Below are 22,087 nucleotides of genomic sequence, written 5' to 3' on the forward strand. Positions count from 1 at the left end.
CAGACGTCTGAAGAGTTTGACAGCCATAACAGAAAGCTACTATTACACACAGTGGTTGTGAACATGCTGCTGCTGCATGCTGGAGATGTTGTTTTCTGACAGATTGGAGAAGGTTTTGGCCTAAAAGACTTTTTAAAAATCCATTATAATGTATCCAGGGATACATACAAGATCATGTGCAGCAAAATAGTCCCCCCCCCCCAAACAAACAGAAATATTAGAACAGTGATCATTACAAAACTCAACAATAATTTTTGACTGTTAATGTTATAGAAATTCACAACTGAGTCCATAATATGACCAGGCTGCAGGTCTGGGTGTTTTATTTTGAGCACATGTAATTGATATTTGCTGGATTATTTGTAAATGCAAGACTGGTGAAGATGGCTAGACGGCTCCTTTCCATACTTCAGCCTCCTGATATTAGTATGGCGAAAGCCAGATACTGTTAGATTATATTAATAATGATGTAATGATCTATCATGCAGGCCTGATTTATTATACGGTATAAATAGCACAGAAATCCAGTAGCACTCGAGCTAGCTGTGTTGTTTTCCTCTATATCAGTTCCAGAGCAGCAGACTGACCTTAATAGTCGAATAAGCTGGATGGTATTTCAAAAAATGTATCACTATTTTAACAAACCAACTCTGAAGTTGCTGAAACTTCACTTTAACAACTAAGCATCCAGATCAACTAGAAGATACAGATGTAAAGAACTGTTAGAAATCAGATTTCTGATCATAATCGAATTACAATCAATGACAAAATCGAATATACAGAACAAGCAGACTAAGACGCTGACCTTATGGCCTGAGTGCGAATCCCAGGTCATGCTGCTTTGCCATCAGCAGCCAGAGCCAGGGAGAGCACAATTGGCCATGCTCTGTCTGGGTGGTGCACTCTCCCCTCATCACTTCCATTGTGATTCCGGCTGAGACAGGCGTCTGCCGGGCCGTCTATAAAGTAGTTTCCGCCCGAGCAGAAAAGACTACAGAGCAGAAACAGCAGCAGTGTGTAAATCGTGCTAACTCCCTTCATGCTAGCTGTTCTTGAGTCAGTCCTACGCCACAAAAACAGCTCTAACATGTTGAGGAATGGACTTCACAAGACCTCTGAAGGTGCTCTGTGGTATCTGGACACCATTAGACCATTGAATCCTGCAATTTGGGAGGGAAAGAACCTTGTCTTAAAGTTGCTTAAACGGTTCTTCACATCTGCCATCAGCAGCCAGAGCCAGAAAGAGCACAACTGGCAACAATCTCTGTCTAGGTGGCGCACTCTTTCCTCTTTTCCAAAATTTCAATTTTATTGTGAAGCTGGTCTGCACAGGCATCTGCTAGCTGTATGCTAGTTGTATCAGAGCTGGGGATCCAGCGCTTTCCTCCGAGCACATTGGCTACGTAGTGATGCTGCTTTCACATGTATTGGAGAAGACATGTGCTTGTCCTCACCCTCTTAGAATCGGGAGTGGGTGGGTTAACTGGCCCGGCTAAATTGGGGGGGAATTTTTTTGGGGGAAAAAGCAAATGCCATTAAGGAACCACTCTTGATCCATACAGAACCAATAAATAAATATTTAATGAACATTTTTTATTTATTTATTTTTTACAATTTTCTTTCCCAATTGTAGAAAGCCAATTACCCAACCGACTCGATAGTACTTTCCCCCATCACATGTAATGCTCCAGAAACTGGGAGACTGAGTACTGATATGCGAACTGCCACTGATGCACCAGTCACATCAGCTAGCAAACCCCCAGGCTGGCCAGCATCACACTAAAGTGATGAGAGGAGAGAGCGCCATCTACCTACATGGAGAGAGCAAGGCCAGTTGTGCTCTTTCTGGCTCCGGCTGCTGATGGCAGATGTGAAGAACTTTTTAAACTAGGGTTTTTTCACACCTCTTTGGTTCTTTATGGTTCTATACCATGGTATAGTGATTCTTCTATGGCATTACTTAAAGAACCATCAGAACGAGCAAACAACAAGCTCTGGATTCATCCCTGATTTTGCTGTTCAGCCAACAGGCAGCGTCACTGACTAAACACAATGTCCTTACCTTCGGCTATCTTGAGCATCCTGAGAGGCCTGACAGCTCCACGTGAGGAAAAGCAGGTCATGGAGTTATTTCAATGAATAATAAAATAATACTCAATGCTGTAGTCAGATTCTCAAAATATGTCTGTTATAAATCACCCAAGCAGAATGCTGTCTCAGTTTGTGTGGGTCATTCATAAAATCCCTTTATCACATGATCTTGCTAATGTGCAAAGCAGCTGCAGCTCCACAACCTCCAGAAAAGCAATATGTGGGAAGCATCAATCATTTAGGTGCGAGTCATAATGTTCAGCACACCTGCATATGTGTGGCTACTGCTAGATTTCAATAAGGCCCTGCGTTAGTATGTCCACAGATCGGCCATAACATTAAAACCAGCAGGTGAACTGAATAACATTGGTTATCTAGGTTCCAGTGGCACCTGAAAAGGAGTGGGATACAGTAGGCAGCAAGTGAACAGGCAGTTCTTGAAGGTGATGATGTTGAGCGTAAGAATCTGAACCAAGTTCTAGATGATGAATGGGTCAGAACGTCTTTAAAAAATCAGGCAGGTCTTGTGGGGTGTTCCTCATATGCAGTGGTCAGTACCTACCAAAAGTGTCATCCTATGAATCTGCGACAGGGTCATGGGCATCCAAATTTATTGATGCTCATGGAGGCCACACCTCACAACTTGCAGAACTTTAAGGAGCTAAAGTCCCAATGGTGTCCAGATACCACAGGGCATCTTCAGAGGTCTTGTGGAGGCCATTCCTTGACACACCAGAGCTGTTTTGGTGGCACAAGAAGCTACCTACACCACCTACCTACACAAAATTAGGCAGGTGGTTTTAATGTTATGGCAGCTTTAAGTGGTATTCTGTAAATCCTTCTGAAAATTAATCTTCTAAAGCTGGTGTTTACAGGCTTATCTTTTGTGACACAGTAAAGTCAGAAAACCTGCATTATACCCTTGGTAAACTTTTGCTGTTGCCAGTTCCAGTACTGGAGTCATCCCCATTGCTGTAGCACAGCCCAGCCGCGCTGTGATGATAAAATGGGTATGGTAGAGCAGTGAAACGCTAAACTGTGCAGTACATGGGGTTTCAGGACTGGGACTGAACTACACTGGCTTGGAACAAATTCACCCTCAGGTGCCCAAAATCACACAGGCTGCACTAATGTCTGGAAAACGTCTAATACATATTAGATGAGCTCTGAGCCTACAAGATTTAGGGGGAAAATGAGACTGAGCACTCTCAGTGTTGTATAATAAATGGCCTTGTCTTTCTGAGTAGCCCAAAAAAAAGTAGTTATAAACTCCAGCAGATGAACTGAAACGTTCACGAGCAGACGTGGAAGTGTTCGCGTCTGTACTCAGAAAAGTTAAGTACAACTCATAACAGACATAAGAATGCTTATGAATTATTCGCCAGACATTCCAGCTGTGTGACAGAATGATGCAGATCTATACCTATTAATATTCCATATCTGCAATATTCTACTTTACTTTCATTTGTAATAATATATATATATATATATATATAATATATATATATAATATTATATATATAATATTATATATATATATATATATATATATATATATATATAATATTACATACATAGATTTCTAGCTATGTGACAGCAATATGTCTGCATGTTAATATTGATATATATTGATAAATGTTGCCTATATATATATATAAATCTTATGGAATATATATATATATATATATATATATATATATATATATATATATGTATATACACACATAGCTTTCTAGCAATATGTCTGCATGTTGATATATATATATTAATTGAAGTACAAATGAAAGTAAAGTAGATATGGCTGATATTGATATATCATGCCCGCCCCTGTTCTGTCATGTCTGCCTCTGTTTAGTGTTGCCATGTTTGTGTCTTGTCTGTCCTAGCCACACCTGTCCATTAGTGTTTCCACCAGTGTCTTCTTTGTAACCATGCCCCCTTGTTACTCCCAGGTGTTCCTCATTATCCTCTGTATAAGTACCCCATCCTTTGTCTGGTCTTGTGCGCATGAAAATGTGCATGATCCGGCATTTGTGCTCGCGCTTGTTTATGGTTTGTAGGCTTGGCCTGCCTCTATAGTTTGAGTGCCTATGTTTGCTTTTCCTGTTTGTTCTGTTTCTGTTTATTTCTGGTTTCATATCAAAGTGTTTGGTTTGTATCGTGTTCTGTTTGTTTTCCTTTATTAAATATCCTGCGAGTACATCCGCCTCTGTCTCCAAGCATGTCAAACCGTGACAATATATGACATCGTTTGTTCAATATGTATCAATGTCTATGTGCAGAGATGTGCATACTTTCTGCCACATAGCTAAAATGTTATATATATATATATATATATATATATATATATATATATATATATATATATATATATATATATATATATATTATAATGCTTGAAATTCCAAATAATTACATAATAAATGGTGCAAAAAAAACCCACAGGATTTCAGACTACAGTGATGGTGAAGGAACCGAGGTCCCCATGACACAATTATAGCCATATTATTGCTATTAAAACCCTCCAGTGATTCTGAGATGTGTCTTCCAGGTTTTATATGTAATATTCATTATGATTTTAGAACCATAGGAAGACCTTCTTCCTCAATCACGTAATCATAACTTTCTGCAAGGGAGCCTTTAGAGGCACAAAGCTCTTCAGACATATACACAACATACATGTCTACCTGGAATGAGTTATGATATGACATAAAATACATGAAGAAATTAATGGTGATATATGGAGACTATATCTGACGCTCTGAGTGGCAGGCCATTCATTTCTACTACCGAACTGCACTACAGGTTTTTTGAGTGGACTCTAAGGTCACCATGCCCAGTGTAAGGGCCAGATGGGCAGAAAGCCCCCAGCACCTGCATTCTCTGGAGTGATGGAGCACCATCAATAGCTTTAGAATGAGCTTTAAAAGTATATGTGATCTACCAGACCGCATGAATGCTCTTGTGTGGCTGAATTCAGTCAAATCATTCTCACAGCAATGTTCCAACATCTAGTGTGAAGACTTCTCGGGGGTGGGGGGGGGAGGGGGGAAGAGGGTGTGGGTGGGGGGGGTAGAGGCCGTTAATGCAGCAATACATGGGCCAACTTCCTACTATAGCCCTTTTATACTGAGTCACTCCTTCCAGCCAATGGTGTGCGGGAGGGGGCGGGGCCAGCGCGTTTGTCCCGCCCTCTGCGGAACTGGCGGTCAGGTGATGAGTGTTGTGGGAAACATGAGGGGAGTCAGTGGGGCGCTTTACACACTGCTGCTGATTTCGCCCTGTAGTCTTTTCTGCTCGGGCGAAAACTACTTTATAGACGACCAGGCTGGATTAGGAAGGACATTTGATGGAATCGGTGGTTTAAGTGGCGGAGGGGTGAGTGTGTGTGTGTGTGTGTGTGTGTGTGTGTGTGAGAGAGAGAGACTGCGTGTGGTCAAGTCAGCTGCTAGTCTACAGTGCGCATGTGCAGACTGTATGAAGTTTTTTTCATTAATTAAAATATTTTTTTAAAATATGATTATTGGGATAAATCCTCGTGTAAGTGGCCTTTATTACATTACCTTCCTAATTCTGCGTGCTCTTCTCGTTCAGGGCAGGTTCTAGTTGACTAGTTAGATGAGCAGACTGTATTTCTTAAATTAAGGACTGAGAAATCCTGCTTTGTGAACACCCCCCCCCCCTCCTCCTTATCTTGCCCTCAACCCTCCCATCCTCATCCCCTCCCAATCTCACCCCTCAACCCCCCCAATCCTCATCCCCTCCCATCTTCACTCCCCCAATCTTCTTCCCCCTCAATCCTCATCCCCTCCCATCTTCACTCCCCCAATCTTCTTCCCCCTCAATCCTCATCTCCCCGTCCTCATCCCTCAAACCTCATCTCCCCCTCAAGCCTCAATCCCTCAATCCCCACCCCCCCAATGCTCATCCTCTCCCCTCCTCACCCCCAATGCTCATCCCGCCTCCTCATCGCTCACTCCTCATCTCCCCCTCAATTCTTCAAATATCAAAATTAGGCACGATACATGTGCCACTTTCTCGGGTCGGGGCAGACTAGGTTCTTGTTTCTTGGCAGTTGTATTTAGGGCTGCACCGATCCGATACTATGATCCGATATCGGCCCTGATACTAACAAAATTAGCTGCATCGGGTATCGGATAATTAGTCTGATCCAGGGGACCGATCCATTCACTGAACCTGATTCTCGCACTGTCGGTATTCTAGGCTTCATAACCCAGGATCAGAAAAGCCTACAGACATCATTCACAGATTATAGCAAACTGCAATACCCCCCTATCTGACCGGCGTGGCCCCCTCGACCTGCCATCAACTATCAGCGAGTTATTCAGACCATCTTAAAATAGGAGGAGATGAAGGGAGGAGCTGCTAGCTCCACTTTAGTCTCATAGAGTTTGTATTTCAGCAGTTATTCAGTTATTCAGTTTTAGTGACAAATAAATTGATTACGTCAATCCGGATGCCTTCAGTCTCTCCCAGATGGTCAGGTTTATGGTTTATTAATTGAACCTCGATATTGGATCGATATCAGGTATCAACCGATACGCAAAGGTCATGTATCGGTATCTGTTTCGGAACAGAAAACGATGAATCTGTGCATTCCTAGTTCTAATCCTCCCCAAGCCAGTGGTCCTCAGACCTGGGTCTGGCATAGCCCTGCACTTCACACCACCATGTCCATCTTTGTGAACTCGCTTCATTTAAATTCATGAGAGTTTTGTTAATTAGCTGATGAGTTGAATCAAGGGATCGAGCAGGAAAATGCTGTAATGGTGCACTGTGGGGGTTTCAGGAACGTAATTGAGAAACACTGCTCCAGGGCAAATGGCCATGTCTAATGTGTCGTATTTGCTTCCTGTACTCCCAGGCGACGTCCCGTCTGCTCGTCAACTACGCTGAGCCGTACAGGAGTCAGATTCTGGATTACCTTTTTAAGGTAAACTCATGCAACTGTTCGTGATCAGGGAAAATGGTACCAGTACATGACAAATTAAGTGTACGCTTCTCCTTAACGTTTATTCTAGCCCAACTTTGGAGCTTCTTTGCAAATCTTGAAGGTTGAAATTGGAGGAGATGCACAGACAACAGGTACATTTCCAAGTATCTCGCATATAATGCAGATCAGATCACATAGTCTCGTCATTCAAGGAGGGGATCACATGATTACTAATCACTACATAGAGGGCATCGAATTACTGTACAGCTCTACCCTGTTGGATCTGTTTTGCTGCAGATGGTACAGAGCCGTCCCACATGCACTATCAGGATGATGAGAACTACTTCCGAGGATATGAGTGGTGGCTGATGAGAGAGGCTAAGAAGAGGAACCCAAACATCACACTTATAGGTATATTTTATTTAGATCCCAACATACAGCTCTAGAGAGAGAGATGCCGCTGTATTGATTGCTGTAACCTGTTTATACCACCAGATTAGGGGTGTAATGATGCACAGTGCTTGAGTGCAGTATGGATTTTGTGTTTTGCACCTTAATATGATGGATTTTTTTATATAAGATAATTAAATGTTTTTTATTAGGTTTATTTGGACAAAATAGAAAAATAAATCTAACATAAATAAATGTAGTCTAATTATGTAGTACTTTCTGTTTTTTATGTTTATGAGAATATCTTGACATTTAAATGTTGTTATTTTAATTTAGCCTTGATTAATTGCATGTCAGAGACTGTTTTATACAGTTTGTTTTTATTTTAAGCATTATTTCTCAAAATTATCTGCTACTGGAATCAAACACTGTTAAATAACATTACTCACATAATGTCATTAAAAGTACAGTTGTCTATAAATATAAATATATAAATACTTTTATATTTATATATGTATTTCATTTTCTGTTATTAACTTTGGTATTTATATTCATATTTATTTTTTTAATGTTAGTCTTTATATTTATTTATATAGTGTATATTTATTTATAATACTTTTTTTTTGGTACTTTTTATACTTTTGTATAAAAATACAACTATCAAAACAAGACCCCAAAAAAACCCTAAAAAGTACTATAAGTATGCATAATTATGTTTTTTTTTTTTTTAATTTATTTTTTTTTTTTTTTAGGGGGTGTAGATATGTTACTAAACATATGGTAGTTATAAATAATGACAAAATAGTTCATTTTATTATTGTTTATTATTATTATTGTTGTTGTTGTTGTTGTTGTTAACACACCCCAGCACTAGCAATGGTCCCAACATTAGGGGGGTAAGGACTTAAAATACTCCTCCTATACATGTGAAGCCAGACTGTGACATCGCCAGGTGCCCAGCTCCACCACACAAGCTAACAGACGCCAACATAGCTTTAAGAGTGATGGGGAGAGAAGGGGAGCAAGAGCGTCGTCTACCCACCTGGTGAGAGCCTGGCCAGTCGTGCTCTCTCAGACTCCGGCCACTGATGGCAAAGCCAGTATCGAACTTGTACCCCCTTAGTGTTAGACCGCTGTTTCACAGCGTAAGAGAATCTAAACATGTCCAATCCACTGCCTGTATTGGCTTCCAGTCTCCGTCCTGAGTGTGAGTTTAATATGAATGTGTATTGTAGGACCACAACAATGAAAGCACCATCATTCATTTCATATTTTAATATTTGTGTCCTCCAGGTTTGCCGTGGGCCTTTCCAGGATGGATAGGGCGTGGAAAGAATTGGCCCTATGACTCTCCTGATATTACAGTTTCTTATGTTGTGTCCTGGATTATTGGAGCAAAACAGTACCATGACCTGGACATCGATTATGTTGGAGTAATTCTTATTTCTTATAGTAATACAGTGATCTAAAATTTAAATAAAGTATTATTATTATTACTAATTATTACTATTGTCACATTACTATTTTACACAGATATGGAATGAAAGGAATTTTGACATCAAATATATAAAGGTAGGATTTTCATATTTTATATAGAGTTTTCAGATTGTGCATGTGTGTGTGTGTGTGTTTGGTTTTAGTGTATGTGTGGAATTCTGTGTTTATTGTACAGTGTGTTACAGTAGGTTGGATTTGCTTTGAGAGTAGGCGTCTGTACCAGCCTCAGAGGAAGTTAAGATCTCACAGGTTTTTTACACAGATGTGGGCGTCTTTGCTGATGTTGAGAAACGCTGATGTTGAGAAACGCATCAGAGGAAGTTTCACTTGTGTTTCCCTGAACCTCAGAGCTCATGCTGAGTTAATAAGGCAGCTTAAGGACAGCAGTGGGCTTAATCTGGAGCTAGTCCGATAATCAGCCTAGAATCAGTGATGCTCAATAATCTAACTGTGAACATTTAAGCCTAAAATTCAAAAATTCCCTTTTTGTGATAAATTGAGTGTGCAAGAGTCCTGTGCATTTTCATAACCAAGCTGTCCATATGTTTGTGGACACCCCTTCTAATGAATGCAATAAGCATAAAAAGTGAATGACCCTTCGTAAACAGTCTAGAAATACAGCCCATGCTCGGAGCGATTTGGCCCTCAGTTGCCCACAGTTCTCTGCCCCCATACAACACAGGAAAAAAAAAGGGGGGGGGCAGTGCTACAGAAATGGTGTAAAAATGTAGCTGAAACTTAAGAGTTCATTAAACCTCTTAAAAATTTAAATTTAAAAAAGTACAAATTTCACACCGGTGGCGTCACCACACAGTTGGGAAGGAGTTTTCATAAGGACCCACCCTACTGGTACTCAGCTCTTGTCTAGGACCTGTAGAGAGATACTGCCAAAAGAATAGGACTATCTGGAGCAGATAAACATGAACCTATTGGCACCAGACATAATACCAGGCGTGGGCTAGTAGAGGGGTATAAAGCCCCCCAGCATTGAGCTGTGGAGCAGTGGAAGAACTGTGTTCTCTGGTGTGTATGTATATATATATATATATATATATATGTGTGTGTGTGTATGTATATGTGTATGTATAATGTAATATATAATATGTAAATTAAGTGCCATGTGGTTTCTAGTTTAATTTACAGTATATTGCACGCATCACACTCAATCCCATATATTCTTTCAGCAAAAGACATCAGAGGAAATGTCCTGAATGTCATTTTCCCCCTCCTGTGCTGTTCCGGAGCACATTCGTCCTGTCATTTAGCTCTTCTAGACATGGGTCAGAAAATGCTACAGAAAATAACGCTATTAGGTTGTTTCACTGCAGACAACAGCCTTCACAGCATTTCAGTCTAATGCTCTTCCCCTCTCATCTCTGCTGTGTGCTGATAGCTCCTGCGATACACTCTGGATAAGTCTGGCTTGGAGAGGGTCAAAATCATCGCCAGTGACAACCTCTGGGAGCCAATAAGCACCTCTGTGCTGCGGGACAGAGAGCTCGGAGAGGCTGTGGATGTGCTGGGGTAGGACGCACTGCTCTCTGATTACACCTCGCTCTACACTGTCCTCTCAGCGGCTGTGGAATGGAGTAATAGGCTGTGTGTTACAGTGGTTTTATCACAGTTAAGGGATGCTGCTAGGCACAAAGTGGATGAAATACTATATGATTTATTACAATTTTAGCAATTCCAATTCAGTATTGTTTAATTTCAGTAAACAATCCTCTGTTTGTTAGCAGTAGGGTGTAGTTGCCAAACTACCTTGAAGAGCACAGATATTTTTAACTTCATGAATTGTTGTAATATATAATACAATGAATAAGCAGCTGTCCCAATACTTCTGTCCGTATATTTTTTTTCTCTTAAAATCAAATAAATAAATAAATAAATAGAGCGACTCCTGCTTTTGTTGGAGTAACTGTCTCTACTGTCCAGGGGGAAAAGGCTTTCTACTAGATTTCTAGCATTGCGGTGAGAATTTGACTGCATTCAGCCACAAAATAAGCAACAATTTAGCAATAACTTAAAAATATATATACATGGAGAAAAAATAGAAAAAAAGAAATGAAGAATGGGAGTGTGTAGATGTAGATGGAGATGAGAAAGAGGTGATTTTGCAACCCAGCACTGTGCAGTAAAGACATTAGAACAGTGAAGATTATTATTATGTATGAATATACAGGCCCTTTAACTATAGACACATACATACACACACAGTATTACCCGTAGACTACAGCAGAGCAGAGGATTCAGCAGTGCCAGGATCAGAAACCATTTCGAAAATTCTTTGAAACTTCAAGGCTTGAAATGTCTGTGAACTTCCTTGCAGGGCTCACTATCCGGGAACCACAACATTACCTACAGCTCTGAAGACAGGGAAGCAGCTGTGGTCCTCTGAAGACTATAGCACCTTCAACGATGATGTGGGAGGAGGCTGCTGGGCACGAATTCTCAACCAGAACTACGTGAATGGCCAGATGTCTGCGTATGCTTAAGAGCTTTTTCTTTAATTTGAGACCGGAACAGCAGTCGGTTTGGCTGTGTGATGCAGGAGCATGTGAATTAATGTGCTGTTTTAATGCATGGCTGCATTAAATACTTTATAAACATTTAATTATTTATTTTTTTATTTTTTTTTAAAGCACTATTTCCTGGAACTTGGTCGCCAGTTACTATCAGGACCTTCCGTTTGGAAGAGATGGGCTGATGACCGCTCAGGAGCCATGGAGCGGCAATTATGTAGTGGAGTCCCCTATTTGGATAACTGGTAATTCAGTCATGCATGTATTTGACACATTTCTGACTGAAATAGTGATTATTTCTGTAGTCCGATCAATAATCAGCTATTATTGATTAGTCGAACTGTGTATTCTCACAGTTCCACCAAGCTCCACCTTTCTGACCTTCCTGTAGCGGGGTGGAGAGTATCTGTCCGAATGACAGGGTGGATGATATAGGGTATCATACAGTCTTTGCTATTATATCCACAGTACTGTGCACAGTCATCAGGTTAAAGGAGCGTTAAGCAAGAAATGGCAGCCCTATCACAATATTTAAAGACATTTTTGTACAATATGCGATATTTGTCACAATATTTTGTTATGTAGACAAAATGCACCAATAGCATAATAAAAAAAAAAACTGTCCAAATACTTTCCCATTCTGAGTACCATGATTTTTATTTCTGTTTTTTACTTAAAATGTGATTAACAATGCACTCATAAAAGTGTACCACAATAACACAATTTATCACAACATGATATAATATCTTCATATTGGCCAGCTCTAATTCATGCTTTGATCCACCAGTAAGGGACAGGCTTTTCATGTGCATTTGTGGACAAGCTGAGAGATTGTCCACAATAGATTGCCCTGTTACAGTCTGCAGAGTGTCAAAATAATTCTTAAGCTGCTGTTTTTAGAGTAAAGTGCTACATAATGTTGCTTTACCTAAATCTCACTGTAATATCAGGGGTTTGAGTGTTCAGAGCTCCTCCTTTACCTTCAACCCAGCTCCCATTCTGTTCAGGAGACTTACCCTCAGTGTTTCTGCAGGAGATTTTTTTCACCTCCAAACTTCAGTCAGAGCATTTTCTGCTTCTCACCATCCAAATCCTCCCAGGCACATTCAACGATGTTGAGGTCTGGACTCTGGGGTGGCCATGGCCAATGGTTCAGAGAGCAGCAGGAGCTTCGGCAGTTTGATTGGTCTCAGTTAAGAGCTTCTTGATTAGCTCCCCAGTCTCTGAGATTGTCCAGTCGTCTTCCCACAGTGGAAGGATGAACACCTTAGATCTGAAGCAAATCTGGAGCTTGGTTGAGATGAAAAAGACGAAAGCCAGGTTTTGCACAGTTGTTAGAAGTTACTTTTTTCTTTATACTGTATATTTTAGTGTTATTTATGTATTGAAGGGGGGGCTCAGACTTTTGCACAGTCCTGTTTATAATAAATTGACTCTCTCTCTCAATCTCAATACCCCCCCCCCTCTCTCTCTCTCTCTCTCTCTCTCTCTGTCTCTCTCTGTCTCAATATCCCTCTCTCTCTCTCTCTCGTCTGCCAGCCCACACCACACAGTTCACTCAGCCCGGCTGGACTTACCTGAAGACGGTAGGCCACCTGACTCACGGGGGGAGTTATGTTGCTTTGACTGACCAGAAGGGAAACCTATCCCTAGTGATTGAAACCATGGTAAGATTTTCTCAGCAGTGATCATCAGCAGTCGGTGTAGCTGACGGTAGCCGTCCCCTGTGTTCACTCACTTCAGACCTGCTTGTTCTTTTTCAGACTCATGACCACTCCGTGTGTATACGGCCTCCTTTGCTTCCCTTTACCGTCGTGGCCCAGAAAGCCGCCTTCAGTCTGAAGGGATCTTTTGTAAGTGTTGCTGAGGTTAGGACTGCTCTGCAGGGCCGGTACTTGTTTTCTATGGTGCCGAAGCTACCGAAACCAAAAATGTCCAAAATTCACATATTCCACATTGAAATCCCCTGCTTTGCTGTTTCTGCCGTTTCTGAGCAATAGAGAGGGACTAGGGCTGAACGTCTGTAATGAACCAAGATAGGAGATGGAGGGGGAAGAGGTGATGACTTTAGGATCACCTCTGAGATATAAATAATATATTTTAATTTAAATACTTTTATACTATATAATATTTTATACTATATTTTATACTATTATAAAGAATGTATTGTATATTATATATAATCAATATATTATAAATAATATTGATTATAAATATCCATGTCAGTCTAATCAATACAAACTCTACAAAATGACTGAAATTCTCAGCTCAAAAACACTCTAATGGTCCATTTCTGACACGATTTATGAGATGTAAACTGTTTTTGGATTCTTTACAAGGAAACACATTTTTGTAACAAATTAAACTGAAAAAATAAACTAAAACTTTAAGGTGTGAAGTAGCAGAATTAAACAAATCTGTTAATTTTATTGTTTTTATTTTTGGTTGTGGTATTAAAATTGGTATCGAGAATCAAACCGAGAACCGACTGCCAAATGTATGGTATTGTGACCTTGCTACTCTGCAGTTAATGATCATTTCAGACCCACATATTTAACAGAGTTCTGTATGTTTTTTACAGGCCTCCATCAGCGAGCTGCAGGTGTGGCATTCCAAGTTTGATTTCAAAACAAAAAAGCCAGTCTTATTCCAGAAACTCAGTCCCGTAAAGGTATGTTTCTCTGGTGTCAGTAATTACATAATAAAGTGCAACAGCAGATTCTCTTTATAGAACCTCTTAAAGTGAATCTTTAATTATTCAGAGCGAACAAGAAATAGTTGGTGTATTGGGGAACATTAATTATACTTATCCTTATACTTAGATCCCTAGATTCACTAGATTCTCTGGATTCATTAGATCTCTAGATTCACTAGATCCTCTGGATTCATTAGATCCCTAGGTTCACTAGATTCTCTGGATTCATTAGATCCCTAGGTTCACTAGATTCTCTGGATTCACTAGATTCATTAGATCTCTAGATTCACTAGATCCTCTGGATTCATTAGATCCCTAGGTTCACTAGATTCTCTGGATTCACTGGATTCATTAGATCCGTAGATTCACTAGATTCTCTGGATTCATTAGGAATTTGACAATTGTATTTTGCTCTGTAAGCTTGAGACAGGCAGTATGAGGATATATATATATATATATATATTAGTTACCTTCACAGTAAGTTTATTGTAGCATATTATAAGAACATAGCGTCACTATATCACAAAAACCTTAAATCTCCAGTATCTCCATTTTTCACTTTTTTTTTTTAAATAATGTGAACCTGGCAATTGACCAATGCTGCAAAATGGCATTTTTACACTGACTTCCATAAATATGTGGTTTGTGTTTCTATATGGAGATAACATGCATGTCAGTGAGAGTGTCTACCTGTAATTAACTCTATATACCATTAGAATAAAGTCAAAGTAAACATAGTCAGTAGTCAGTGAGAGTGGCTACCTGTAAAACTCTATATAAAATTAGAATTTGTGTATGGAGAGATGACTTAGTGTATCCATATGATCATTTATAGGTGTCTAATGGCTCTTTCACCTTGGACCTTGACGTTGATGAAGTTTACACAGTGACCACCATCACCACAGGCCTGAAAGGGACTTATCCCGCGCCTCCTCCATCCGCTCCCTTCCCTAAAACGTATACAGATGATTTCAACGTTAGTAAGTGTCGATCTTTCCATGTTCGCTTGTTTGGATTTTGCATAGAAACTCACACGATCTCAAGTTCTCAGCTCTAATTGCATCATTTTTATTTATTTATTTTTCTCCTGAAAGAAAACCCCTACTTCTCAGAGGCTCCAGACTTTGCTGATCAGACTGGTGTATTTGAATACTTCACCAACCTGACAGATCCAGGCCCTCATGTTTACACACTGCGGCAGGTGGTCACTGAGCGGCCTGTTACTTGGGTAGCGGATGCCGATCAAACGGTCAGCGTCATCGGGGATTATAACTGGTGTGTACTGAGAGCTTTGAGCTGTTCTGTGATTGCACTGAAGATCCTGCTTTACTGAGTCGCCTTGTTTGGACTGTTGAGGAAGGATAATCCTTAAATTGTCCCTGAATATGTGTGTCCCCTTAGATGACTTCCACAAAGTAGTTATCTTTGTTACCTTCCTTGAATTACATCCCAAACACTGTTCAGATGCAGTTACTGTAATTATGAAGGAATAGAAAGAGCAAAATCTGACCAATAGCAGAATCAATTCATCAGAAGTCAGAAGAAAATATTGATATATTGAAGTTTGCGATATTAGGATTTGCAATACTGTATCAATTCTCCAAAACACAATATTGATTTTAATAAATAGCTTAGATGTGAAGATGTGAAGGCAGACAGTGGTTCATTTAGTGTGTTTAAACCTCGGCCACTAGAGGGCAGTGCTGTAATGCTCTCAGATCCTGCTTTTCTGATTGGATAAAAAAGTTAACCTTTCTTTTACTCAGATTTCAAGCATATGATCAAGTGTGGTTTTTTTTTTATACTAATTATAATACTAATTATAAAATTAATACTATTAAAAGCACATAATAGGATCATCATTGAAAAATCAATAATCATTGAATTATTTGATGTAAAAATGCCCAAAAACATTATTTATTTATTGCACATTATTTAGAGCAGCTTAGTCTGTTATTAGTGATGATTAGAACCTATAGCACCTGAAATGCCCCTTATACAACATGCAGCTGGACCGAACACTGATAAACTGAACTCCTGTATGGACATAATACTTACTGACACAGTAGAGATTTTGCAACAGATGTACCATGAATAGAGATATTTCATGCTTTTTAGTCTTTGTATTCATGATGAGGAGAACCTCACTCACTAGAATATGGACCACACTTTGATGTATTTGTGATTATTCTTTTTTTTTTTAACTAGTAGACTCATATACAGCAAAAATCTGCCCTGATCTGGAACTGAAATGCACAAAAGAGATGCCACTTATACACTAATTACATGTTATGTGATCTTATATGATAATTGATGCTCAATAATGTGCATCACAGGGTGGTAACAAGGTGTTTTTTGAGCATTATTACAAATAATGCAATTATGTGTGATTGTCACATAACAGACCTCCTATTATGTGCTAATAGAGGTTCTAATGAATACAGCTTAAAGTATAGAGAATAAGCCATTTCCATTATTAAGCCAGGCTTTAATAAACCCTGAATGTGTGTTTGTTTTCTAATAGCACCAGTTCTGCAGTATTTCAGACCCTGCTCCAAATCAAACACTTAGGCCCCCTTCAATTCCCCCCCTCCCCACAAGGACCCTTGGTATTCAGTTCCACGATTCCCACAGTGAGCTGATGCTGTACGTCCGACCCAGCAGTTAGAATAATACACGCTGGAGGAGCATTTGTGTGACCCGGTAGTCTTTCTATCAAAGACCAGCTCATGATTTACTGAAACACTTCTTTTTTTTTGCAGGCAGAATGTGACCGTGTCGTGTGACGTGTTTATGGAGAAGGAAAACAGCGGAGGTGTGTTTGTGGCAGCGAGAGTGGATAAAGGAGGAGGTTCGGTCCGGAGTGCCAGAGGAATCTTCTTCTGGGTGTTTGCAGACGGCACATACAGAGTCACCAGCGATCTGAGTAAGCATCGGACAGTGAGGTGGTTTTGGGAGGTTTCTATAAGGCGGGCTGTGTGACATAAGGTTTTAAGCTACACTAAACTGTGGGAAATCATTAAAGATGCCATAGAATGCATTTATTTAGCATTTATGAATTATTATTCATTTGTAGGGTGTAAATATAAAAAGTCAGGACTGTGATGTAATAGTTTGGCTCGTTTTACAGCTCAGTTTTGGTTGTTCCGGTTGTGTTTTGAGCTTCTTGGCACTATCATGCAATAACTCTCATTATTCTACTATACTTAGATAAACACAGTTTTCTGGGCCCCTATAACTGATATTTCTCTGAAGAAGTTCCTCTCTCAGTCTTACATTTTCTTTAATATCTATTATAAATATTAGAATTGTAATATTACACTGTTTTGCTCCTGTTAACCAAAACATCCCCAATCTGCCAAGACATATGTGGTGTCTGAAATGAGGGTCAGGTACACTTAAAAAGAGCTTATCCTGCTTTTGCTGGAGTAACTGTCACTAACACTCTCACAGTGATACCCTGGACAGTTGTGAGGTCAGGATATTGGATGATTACTACTCTACCTACAAATGTATTGGATGGAGCTCCACCATCCATCATTCCAGAGGACACAGTTCTTCCACTGCTCCACAGCTCCTCAATGCTGGGGGGCTTTAAACCCATCTAGCCCACGCCTGGCATTTGGCAGCATGGTACCAATAGGTACATGATGTTTATCTGCTCCAGAGAGTCCTATTCTATTGGCAGTACTTCTTCTCTACAGGACAAGACAAGCAATGGGTGCAACTTAAAGTAGCTGGATGTGTTCATTAGAAGAGGTGTCTACAAACATTTGGACACGGGGTGTATATATAAGTTCAGTAGTTGTTAGAACCTAGGCTTTTTAACTCTGGGACGGTGGGCAGCGGGGGGCCGGAGTGCAGCACAGATTTCGAGGATCTGACTTAAGGAACAGAAGTCTGTGTACAAGAAAGTCAATATTTCTAATCCCCTTAAATAAGAACTGTGTTTTTACTCTGGAATGCAGTGAGTACTTTGTGCTGAGCCTGCTGGCTTAATCATTACTTCTGATCTGATAGGTAGGAGGAGTGTTCTGGCCGAGGGACGGTCAGGAACCAGGGCGAAGACCTGGCACACACTCAAGCTGTCTGTGAAGGTTTGTGGAACTGGGTCATGCTCGGTGGCTGTCGGTGGGGGTTAACTGACAAACCGGTGCTTCTAGATGTGGTTTATAAGTATTGTGGTTAAATAAGTATAATGATTAGGGCACATCTGTCGCTGTGCCAAAAAAAACCCCAAAAAACTTGTATCTCCAAAAGGTCAACTTTACATAAAGGTCAGAGGAAAAGATTCAATTCCAAGACATTTAGGAGGTTCATTGGTTCATTTGTCATAAAAAACAATTGACAGATTCACAATATACAGTCCAATCAAAAGTTTGGACACACCTGGTTGAATGTGCGCTGATCATCATCTTAAAAACAGCTGGTTTTAAGAAAAAGGACACTGGGGACACACAAGTGTCCACCATAGTTAGGATGTTGTGGCTGGAGGAGGAATTTCAAGTCGGCCTAAGTTGTAGGACCATGGCTGTGTGTGTGTGTGTGTGTGTGTGTGTGTGTGTGTGTGTGTGTGTGTGTGTGTGTGTGTGTGTGTGTGTGTGTGTGTGTGTGTGTGTGTGTGTGTGTGTGCGCAGCTACAGTATGACATTGTACATAATACATAATGACATAATACACACACCTTTTCTCATTCAGTAAAGTTCAATAAGTAGCCTTAATAGCCTACAGTATATGACCCAATCAGCTCCTTTCAGTTTAACCTACAACTTAGGCCTATTTAAAATCCACATGCCATGATATCCTAGCTATGATGCATACCCGTGTGTCCGCAGTGTCCTCTTTTTTTATGACAATAAAAATATGGTCAATCTAGCATTCAAACCAGATTATCAGCACACACTCAACCAGGTTTGTCAAAACTGAGTGACTGGTACTGTTCATATGTTAGCGTAGTTATCTGAACAACAAGAAAATAAAAAAAACAAAGAAATTCATGATTGATTGTGAGATAATTTAGTATTTTTACATATGTATTATTTTTCTATGTGGATATTCCACTGCTGTCTAAAACTAATGAAAGAAATGGAACTAAAATGCCAGTCTTCTCCCCTCCTGATCATCTCTTATTACTGTTCTCTGTGGAAACCATATAGTGATCAAAACTAAGCATCATATATATATATATATATACTTGTTACAAAAATGGGTTCCTAATACTTGGTTCTCTTTTTTTCAGGGTAAATTTGCCTCTGGGGAGCTGAATGGCTATCTGCTGTGGAAGAGCGATGTAGTTTTGGTGCCAAAAAATGGATGGGCGGCTGTCGGCACAAGCTCATTTGAGCTGGCTCAGTTTGATAACTTTGCTGTACAGGCAGAGTAACCTTCCCTTTCCTGAGTTTCAGTTCTGGCTTTTATGGCAGAACTGTGGTCTGTAAATTAATACGATGCTCAGGTTTCTTAAAAGCTTTCTAAAACAAAACTTGAAATAATAATAATAATAATTATTATTATTATGATTATTATTATTAGAGATTCTACCATAACCAAGTTGCAATGTGAAATAGTAAAATGCACTGGATTTGGGGTGTGGGTGTGTGAGTGTAATAGTAGTAGTAGCAGTAATAGTATTGTTATTAGTACAAGAAGCATTAATATAGGGAATGGATGCAACACTGGAACACGCCCCCTTCAGTCGAACTGCGTGGCAACACTGCTTCCCATTTATTCGGGAAAACGACCAAACTGGGAATTAACCACATGATATATCCAAATTGCCAAAGAACCAACACTCCATGGACATCGATGTGTAGACAGGAACGTCCAGCTAACCAAAGCTCAAATCCTCTTATCCGAGAGCACGGTCGAGGGAACGGTCTTTAGTACACTGACTCATCCAGGTTTGCTTGCTTTCCCTCTTACTTACTAATTTCACAACTACAGTGGGCTTGTTTTTTCCCCACCTGTTTTCAGAGCGTGACTTTATTGAACAGTGAGCTCCCACACGTTGTAGGGCCTGGATTCCTGTCATTGCAGCAAATCCATTAGCTTCTCTTCTTTTTAGCTTTCAGCAGCCTGTAAGAGGAGAGCTCTGAACTCTTGCAAAATCTGTTTGTCCAGTCAGCCGCACAGCAGCTCCTTCCTGTTTTTAGGTGATCCGGCAGCCGTGCGCCGCACAGCTTGATTAAGACCGTGTCTCGCAGTGACTCCAGCCTCCTGTGATGTCACATGCATGACCTCTATTATTGCTGATTGAGGCTTTAAATCAGGTGTGTTAAAGATTGAAGAGTAAAACAATAATCTGGAGTTTCAGAATCCGTCATAAAGCCCTATCCTTTCTACAAGTACTGCACTGTGTCTACCTTTGAGAGATGAGCCCTCTGTCACTACGTCCCAGTTCTGTGATTTGTGTGCGTACGACTGCTCCTAATAATCCTCCATAAAAATAAGAAAACGCCAGCCTGGCGTGTGTGTGTGTGTGTGTGTGTGTGTGTGTGTATGCATATCTCAACTTAAAATTTTAAACGTAATGCAGTCATTAGAAGGGGTGTCCACAAATATTTGGACATAGTGTATCTCTCCATAAACTACACTTTACTGTACTGTAATTATTGTTGATATCTTATCAATTATTAATACCAAATATGCAGAAATTACAGATATCAACCTAATAATTGTGCCTGAAGTGCTTGAATATAGTGAAGTAATTCTAGTTAATTTATATTTTTTATTTTTACTTTTTCTAAACTACAATGCTCACAAGTATTACCAACCAGCCACCAGTTTTAATTAATATTTAATATTTAATCTCAATCTTTTTTCTTTTTTTTTTATAGAAATGGTCTATCACTGATTATTGTCCACACTGTAATGACTTGACAAGCTGCTTTTGAATAAATAAAAAAATATTTTCACATAAACAAACCCCTTCCGTGCCTCTTCATTTCCACAGCATGTCTGGCACTTGAGCAGACACTCTGACCCAGTGAAGAAGTCGAGTGTAGCTCCTAGGGGTGTAGCGTCACCCAGGAAGGGGATCGAACCCCAGTGTCTCACATGAATGGTCACAGTGTTCCCAATTACACTGTACCAACCACTAATGCTGGTGTGTGTACAGCACCCATGCTACCAGTTTGGTCCCCAACACACACTTCTCTGGTCTCCAGCAATCAATTCCTCCTCCTCTTTATTACATCTTCCACCAGAAGCCTCCCAAATAACCCACAGTGCAGGCTGGATCAAGCTGGAGCAGCACTGACCAATGCTGCAGTCTTTGCTGCCCCCTTCTGGAGGAATGTTGTCACTGCACTATTGAACACTTTGCATTGGCCTGGTTACACTGCATGCATCATGTAGTCATTTTAACACTACTGGGGGAAACTCTACACCTAGAAGACTTTACCTTAGACCTTAGTCCCAGCTATCTAGAACCCTACAGCTTATCATTTCTTAACCATAGTGACTGCAAATGACACAGGCTGACTTATTCTGAAGGGTCGAGCTTTTTAACTCTTTAAAATCTCATTAAACTCTGGAAAAGGACTGAAATTGGGATGTAAATCTAACAGCTGGATGGAGACAAGCCATATGATCTGTTAAACCACAAGGTCAAAAGGACAAAAGTATTGGGACACCTGCTCATTCATTGTTTCTTCTAAAATCAAGGTGTTAAAAAAAGAGTTGATCCTGCTTTTGCTGGCGTAGTTGTCTCTACTGATCAGGGAAGAAGGCTTTCTACTAGATTTTGGAGGAGCATTGCTGTGAGGATTTGATTGCATTCAGCGACAAGAGCGTTAGTGAGATAAGGATGCTGAATAATGACCTCCCCACATCATCCCAAAAGTATTGGATGGAGCACCACCAGCCATCATTCCAGAGAACATTGGAAGTCCCACTGCCCCACAGCCCAATGCTGGGGGGCTTCGTACCCCTCTAGCC

At 40.2% G+C, this 22,087-nt stretch overlaps 1 protein-coding gene across 1 annotated transcript; it reads left to right on the top strand.

Moving 5' to 3' along the window:
* Positions 1–5,314: 5,314 nt before the first annotated feature.
* galcb (galactosylceramidase b) lies at positions 5,315–21,073 on the top strand. Its single transcript, XM_072689019.1, has 17 exons — positions 5,315–5,469; positions 6,977–7,045; positions 7,134–7,197; positions 7,343–7,456; positions 8,729–8,868; positions 8,969–9,007; positions 10,326–10,456; positions 11,262–11,417; positions 11,575–11,699; positions 12,994–13,121; positions 13,218–13,307; positions 14,036–14,125; positions 14,985–15,129; positions 15,244–15,424; positions 16,912–17,075; positions 18,170–18,246; positions 19,389–21,073. The coding sequence occupies exons 1-17, from the start codon at positions 5,326–5,328 to the stop codon at positions 19,530–19,532; spliced, it is 2,001 nt and encodes a 666-aa protein (XP_072545120.1). The 5' UTR covers positions 5,315–5,325; the 3' UTR covers positions 19,533–21,073.
* The last annotated feature ends 1,014 nt before the right edge of the window (positions 21,074–22,087 follow it).

Source organism: Salminus brasiliensis, chromosome 10, assembly GCF_030463535.1.
Source record: "Salminus brasiliensis chromosome 10, fSalBra1.hap2, whole genome shotgun sequence".
In the NCBI taxonomy this organism is placed as follows: Eukaryota; Metazoa; Chordata; class Actinopteri; order Characiformes; family Bryconidae; genus Salminus; species Salminus brasiliensis.

Bases quoted from the DNA above. Each gene is read 5' to 3' on its own strand.
- galcb (XM_072689019.1), top strand. From the start codon at position 5,326: ATGAGGGGAGTCAGTGGGGCGCTTTACACACTGCTGCTGATTTCGCCC. The intron at 7,457-8,728 runs GTATATTTTATT...TGTGTCCTCCAG, and splicing joins CCCAAACATCACACTTATAG to GTTTGCCGTGGGCCTTTCCA. The intron at 14,126-14,984 runs GTATGTTTCTCT...GATCATTTATAG, and splicing joins AGAAACTCAGTCCCGTAAAG to GTGTCTAATGGCTCTTTCAC.